The following is a 7008-nucleotide window of genomic DNA, read 5'->3' as shown; positions in this document are numbered from 1 at the left end:
GTTCCTAATATCTGTCCAAGAAGCCATCAGGGGCCAGTCCCTTTCACCAGCAACAGTGAGGCTTGCCCGCTACTGAAGCGCTGCCCCCCTACCCCCTCAGGCTCACTCCTCCACCTAGTGCAGCCACCATGGCCATTCCTACTTCTCTACCAGGACCTCAGGGATTAGCACTTCCCCCCGCTACTGCTGGTGGATCTCTCCAGGTCTTTTGTTAAGGCATTTTTATTTTATTTTTTTCCTTAAAATTCCCATGACAGATTACACAAAAGCATTTTTAAAGCATGTTTACTGTACTAAAAAAAATTAGGATTTAGAAGAAAACCTAAAGCAAGGAGGAAAAAAGAATCCCCTGTAATCCTGACCCTTGGGAAGCACCAGCAGTGGACCTGCAGTGGACTTGCTTCCGGGCAGCAGCCGAACTCCCACGTGGGACAAGTGCCACGCAGGCTTCGAGGATTGGGGAGTGGGGTGGCGGGAGCAGGGCAGGCAGAAGAAAGGCTCAGTGCTGTTCTTTAAGACAGGGTCTCGCTCTGTCACCCAGGATGGAGTGCAGTGGTGCAATCCTAGCTCACTGCAGCCTCAAGCTCCTCAAACTTAAGCGATCCTCCTGCCTCAGTCTCCTAAGTAGCTGGGACTACAGGCTTGTGCCCATGAGCCAGCCACTAAGTCACCACCTAAGACAAAGAGGATTCGGCTTATCACACAGGGGTCAAGTGCCCCTAGGCTGCAGAGTTTCTAAGGGGTCCAAGCCTTGGAAAGTCGCCCTTCTCAGAGTCCCCAATTCTTCACTGCCTTTTGATCTTTGGTTCCTTTCTCAATCAATTTTTTGATTATTTGTAGAGATGGGGGTCTGCCTATGTTGCCCAGGCTGGTCTCAAACTCCTGAGCTCAAGAGATCCTCCTACCTCAGCCTCCCAAAGTGCTGGGATTACAGGTGTGTGCCACTGCACCTGGCCTCAGGAGGTGCCAGGAGGGTAAAAATGGTAGGTCTCAAGAGCGTCATGTCAGATGGTCTCCATCCTCAGGATGGAACTGCCTGGGGCACATCAGGCTCCTGGATAAAATGAGGGTCCTCAATGCTCCTGTGGCTCCCCAATGTGATGCCCAGGGGCTTAATCCCTTTCCTGTCACCTTCCTGCTGATGGTGGGGGTGGGCTCAGAGCCCCTCAGAGAGGAAAATAAGGCTGCCGGCTAGACCAGGGGGGTGTTGCCACCAGGGCTCTCTCCAGAATTTGTCTGCTTGCTTCACCAGACTTGCAGATGGTCCCCTATATTAAAGCAGCTTCCAAACACATCCCGGACATCAAAGGGGACAAGATGCTCAGAAGTTAGGAAGAAGGCAGAACTTGGGCGACAGAGTTCAGAACTCGTGGTTTATTGACACTTCTGCATGGTGGGCCCTTGGGAGACTGCCTTTCTGGCATCTTGGGACTTGTCCTTAAGAACAGGGAAGACAGTCATCCTGTCCTGGCGCAAGGCTCCCCCTTGCACAGGAACACGCTCCCATGCACGAGAAGCCCACTGAGACGCATGCAGATAAACCCTTGGCAAGGCCTGCAACACACTGGAATGGCAGAGCTCCGTGCATTTGGCAAAGCTATGGAGCCTTGGCAGAATGCACAGGACTCTGGGGGCTGCCCCCTTTGAGCTACAGAGGCAGAATCGAACCCAAAATACTGCTTCCTTTAAGACAGTCCAACTGGCTTACATTTAGCTTGGGGCGAGGCTAGGCCTAGGAAGGGCCAGAGCTGTCCTCCCAGCCCCGGGAACACGGATGAGGTGGCCCGGTGCCCATGCTGGGCTCACGATGGGAGAGGAGGGGAGAGGGAGGGGGCTGCATGCTGGCCCTGCCACCCACACCCTGTCCCTTTCCCCACTAAACACACCCATTTCCTATCCTGGGTTCTGAGGTTGGGGCTGCCTCTGGGATTCTGAGGGACCGCCCTCCACCCCTGCAGGCCTGGGCTCAGAGTCAGCCACACCTGTAAGGCAGGCCCCACTTCCCCAGCTTTTGTATTCCATATACAGTGCTGGTATCTGGAGCTCCATTCTTCTTCAGCCCACTTAATTTTAATAATAGACACTAATAATACTTAACCACTCCACCCCACTGGTGCTGGTGGCGGGAGGGGCCCCGTTGGCTGGCAATATCTCCCTAGGATATGCTGGCTCACCTGCACCCACAGCGTTCCAGGAGGTCGCCGCCTCTGCAGACTCAGTGCAACCCCGGGGCCTTACAAAAGGGACACTCAGAGGTGCACTGCCTGCTCAGCTCACACAAGGAGCAAGTGGAGAGCCAGGCTGGAGAAAGGATTACAATTTACAGACCGGTGTCCCTGGCTAGGGGCCCTCATGGGACTGTGGCTGGAAGAGAAGGTCGCCCAGGAGGTTGGAGGCTGAAGATGCCTGGTGCTTCTCGGTGCAGTCCTGGTCAAGATGGAAGAGCGCTCCTCTGTGCCCAGCTGCTGTGCAGGGGTGGATGAGGGCTCCCTCGGCCCCAAGGCAAGGACAGAGCCAGTGCTGGCACCAGACCTCTGCCAGGCATGGGGCGTGGCCATCCTCTGGGGTCCTGGCTCAGGGGTGGGGAGCGGTGGTGCTGGGACAAGCCTGGGGAAAGGGTTTCCCATACACTGAGGCTGCAAGATCTTCTGGTGAAGCCTCAGGCTAAGGTATGAATCAGACCACCAGGTGATATGAGCCGAACCTCCACAGGGTGAAACTCTACTCTTGGCAGCCAGGAACATAATTATTAGCAAAGAAAAGAGAAAAGCAGATGCCAATCATTCTCTTCCTTCGTCAAGGTTATGCCCACAGGCAGGGTGGGCTGGTGGTGAGGGTGGAGCTGCGTCCCTGTGTCTGACTGGGCCTGTGCTGAGAGGGCACCGGGGCTCTGGCTGCTGAACCCCAGAAGGAGACAGCAGGCCTTCAAGTTAAGCCAAGCAATATTTGGTCATTGTTGGTGGCCAACCATTCTCTGAATGTCTGAATGACAGTGACTATGTTTAAGGTTTTTTTTTTTTTTGTAAGTAAGAGACCTTAAGCAATGCATCAACTGCATGGTCTCAACCTCATCTGTGCTGTGAGAATGCAGGGTAAGGCTGGGTGTGCAGGTGGGGCCCCAGCAAGGCTGGCTCCCCCTCCTTACGGGACAGAGCGCTCCCGTCAGGAAGGCGGCTCTAGCGTGCCTCCTCAGCAAGCTGAGAGGAGGCCGAGGCGCTTGGGGTACAGTTGTGCAGACCTTCCTGGGGCTCCCGCTGTCTGCAGGTAGACTCTGAATGCCTCCATGGGGACCACACAGCCCAGCGTCCTCCCTTTCTCCTCTCCTCCCCCTGCCCTGCTCTGACCTGCCTGGAGCAGCCCTGCCAACCTCCAGCTCAGCCCTTTCTGCAGTGCTTGGCCCTGCAGGAGGCCTCTGAGTCCTCCCCTAGCCACCTGACCTCTTCTCTCTACCTGACAGCCTTGCCACTTTCAACTTCGCACACCCTCAGTGAGCTCCCTGAGGCACCCAGGACCGTCGCTTGTGAGCCCCATCTCAGGGTGCACTAGGGGACATGGAGCTCTCATGCCTGCTCAGGGCATGGGGCAGAGCAAGACAGGTGTGCTACCAGCCACCGTGGCAAGGTGAGGGGCTGTGGCCTGTGCCCTGGACTCCCAGCAGCATCCCCGCTGCCTCCAGACTAAGCTAGAGACCCACGGGCTGCCTCTGTGCTTGCCTGAGTCTCTTAATTAAGCATCTTTCCCAATGAGACCAATTTGATTACAAATTCACAAGACATTTGGGAATGTTCCAATCACACAGCAGCAAGGTCCCTCTGCCTGCGATCCAGCCAGGCCCGAGGGGGTGGGAATGCAGGCAGATGGGCCAAAGTCACCTGGGATGCCCAGAGCCCCGTTGTCGGGCCCAGGCACCACCACACGGCAGTCGCAGCTCCTGCCAGTCACCTGGGGTGGGGGGGAACCTTGGGGGTGCTCAGCATCACAAAGAGGTGGAAAACTCTTCCAGAAATATCTCACCAACATCATGCCTCCCTAACAAAACAAATCCTGCTTTTCTAAAAACCTCAATGGGCCTATCCGAGCCCACTGCAGTCCTAGTTTCTTCAAAGCTGTGTAAGGCACTTGAATGGCTTATTAACACCACCTGGAAAAATTCCTGTTTCAATCCTGATTTAGAAAATAAATTCAATAATACTGCAAAAAAACGTTCCTTGAAAAATAGCTTTAAAAAAGTAAATACTTAAGTTTTCTAAAGAATAAAATAAATGCTAAGCTCTGCTTAAATTATATGACACAACAGGTCATCTTGGCACTGATAAAGAGAAAACCTTGAATACTGCTTCTGAATTAGACTTCCCTGGGAAAAAAAAACAAAAACAAACACACCAACAAAAGACACATGTGCATCGCCGGTTCTGAGCTCAGGGAAGAGAGCAGCCCGGAAGGCCCTGGTGGGCCCAAGCACATCACGGCTGCCCTGGAGCAGGGGCAGGGGGGTGGCTGCTACAGAACAGACCCTGGCCCTGCTGCGCTCTCCTCTTTGGGACACTGGTGTGGCCAACCAGGACTGGCTGGGCATATCTGTAAATATGAACCCACCCGGCCCCGGCCGCAGAGAGGAGCAATGGGAAACTGGGGCTGGCCACCCCGCTGCTGGGCCTGACCCAGGGGGCGCTTCAAGAGTTTGGCTCCTGGGGCCGCCCCAGGGTCCCACATGCACGACCGTGCTGCTCCACGCACACCAGTGTCTTTGGTTTGGCTGCTGTTGGGCACCTATGACCTCTGGTCCCACCCCGGGCCCCATGGGAGCTGGGAGCAAGAGCCGGTCCATCTTCTCTTTGGTGTGGTCTCCTAGGCTGCCTTCCACCATCTGCCCGCCACCCAGTACACTTCCATAGCCACCAGGACGGGCTGCGGGGGGCATCCCGAGTGGCTCTGGAGTGCTGCGGAAAGCACTGTGGGGCGGGCGCCCTGTCCACTGCCTGCCACCTGTTGGGTCCTGAGGCCTCTGAGGGAGAGAAGGAAAAGGGCGGGAGGAAGGGGAGGGCAGGGGCCTGGACCACCTAGCTTCTTGGTGGAGCCTGGGTCTCAGGTTCTGGAAGGCTGGAGGGCAAGTCCTGGCTTCTCCCACCTGCCTGGGGGTCCCCTGCTCCCTGGTTCCCGCCCTCCAGCAGCTCTTGGGGGTCCCTGAGGAAGACCACCATGACCGTGATGTTGTCGTGGGAGCCCCGCTCCCGGGCCGCAGACACCAGCTCCTCAGCAACATGGAGCCCGCTGCCCTGCTGCCTCATCAGGTGGCTCTGGACAAGGCCAACAACTTCCTGGTGGGGTACGACGTCAAAGAAGCCATCGCAGGCGAGCAGCAGGTAGTCCTCGGTGCCTGTCAGTGCCCGGGAAGCTGCATCGGCCTCCCCAGACACGTAGGGCTTCTGGAAGACATCCCCTGGACAGGCAGAGAAGAGCCCGGGTCAGAGGACCACAGTGTCCGCAGCTTCCTCCCCACCCACCCAGGCCCAGACCTCACGTCCTGTGGGGACAGAGACTAACCTGCTCTCACGGGGTCTATCACTCCTTTATGCAAACTGCCCAGTGCTTCCCGCTTGCCTGGGAATGGAACCCCCTGACCTTGGCCTGTGAGCTCCCCCTTTCTCTGCCCTAGCTGCCCCATCCTGGCCTCGCTTCCTGGAGTGTCCAGAGACACAAGGAAAGACACAGCCTGAAGAGGGGCTGTCAAGAAGGTGCCACATCTGCCAAAAAGACAGAATGTTTCAGAGGGGTCAGAGGGATAGGTGCCAAATCCCTGGCAATCAGCTGGGGAGGGAGAGATTTTTTAAGTACCAGGAAGGAGCAGGTGTGGTCACGGGGCGCACAGCCTGAGACCTGGCAGTGAATGCATGCTGAGACAATGAGATGCAGACTGGACCCACTACTTTTTTTTTTTGAGATGGAGTTTCGCTCGTCGCCCAGGCTGGAGTGCAGTGGCACAATCTCGGCTCACTGCAACCTCTGCCTCCTGGGTTCAAGTGATTCTCCTGCCTCAGTCTCCCGAGTAGCTGCGATTACAGGCATGCACCACCATGCCCGGCTCATTTGTTTTTGTATTTTTAGTAGAAATGGGGTTTCACCATGTCGGTCAGGCTGGTCTCGAACTCCTGACGTCAGGTGATCTGCCTGCCTCGGCTCCCTAAAGTGCTGGGATTACAGGCATGAGCCACTACGCCTGGCTACTTTTTTTTTTCTTTTGAGATGTAGTCTGGCTCTGTTGCCCAGGCTGGAGTACAGTGGCATGATCTCGGCTCACTGTAACCTCTGCCTCCAGGTTCAAGTGCTTCTCCTGCCTCAGCCTCCCAAGTAACTGGGATTACAGGCACGTGCCACCACACCCAGCTAATTTTGTATTTTTTGTAGAGAAGGGGTTTCACCATGTTGGCCAGGCTGGTCTTGAACTTCTGACCTCAGGTGATCCGCCTGCCTTGGCCTCCCAAAGTGCTGGGATTAGAGGTGTGAGCTACCACCCCCAGCCAGATCCATTACTTTTCAAAATGTTTATTTATTATTATTATTGTTTTTTGAGATGGAGTTTTCCTTGTTTCCCAGGCTGGAGTGCAGTGGCGTGATCTCAGCTCACTGCAACCTCCACCTCCTGGGTTCAAGCGATTCTCCTGCCTCAGCCTGCTGAGTAGCTGGGATTATAGGGGCTCACTACCACGCCTGGCTAATTTTTTGTACATATATTTTTTTTAGTACAGACGGGGTTTCATCATATTAGACAGGCTAGTCTCGAACTCCTGACCTCAGGTAATCCACCCACCTTGGCCTCTCAAAGTGCTGGAATTACAGGCATGAGCCACCCTGGCCAGCGAACGCACATTTTTCCCAAAAGAGAAAAAAGGATCGTCGGCATGAATGTGGGAGGAGGATAAACCTCATTTCCGGAATACTGGAACCTTTACTTCCAGCCCACAGGGTAGCGAGCCACAGGTTTCTACGAGATTTGTTTTTTTTTTTTTT

At 55.3% G+C, this 7008-nt stretch overlaps 1 protein-coding gene across 1 annotated transcript in view; it reads right to left on the bottom strand.

Annotated features, from left to right (window-relative positions):
* Window positions 1-1354: 1354 nt before the first annotated feature.
* The window catches only part of PPM1F (protein phosphatase, Mg2+/Mn2+ dependent 1F), a 36899-nt gene continuing 31245 nt past the window's right edge, over window positions 1355-7008 (bottom strand). The window contains exon 8 of the mRNA XM_017882544.1: window positions 1355-5440. Coding sequence (XP_017738033.1) covers window positions 5061-5440 — 380 coding nt within the window. The 3' untranslated portion in view covers window positions 1355-5060. The remainder of the gene's footprint in view (window positions 5441-7008) is intronic.

This window comes from Rhinopithecus bieti, unplaced genomic scaffold (genome assembly GCF_001698545.2).
Source record: "Rhinopithecus bieti isolate Rb0 unplaced genomic scaffold, ASM169854v2 scaffold_13317, whole genome shotgun sequence".
In the NCBI taxonomy this organism is placed as follows: Eukaryota; Metazoa; Chordata; class Mammalia; order Primates; family Cercopithecidae; genus Rhinopithecus; species Rhinopithecus bieti.
This window is presented reverse-complemented; position numbering and strand designations above follow the sequence as displayed.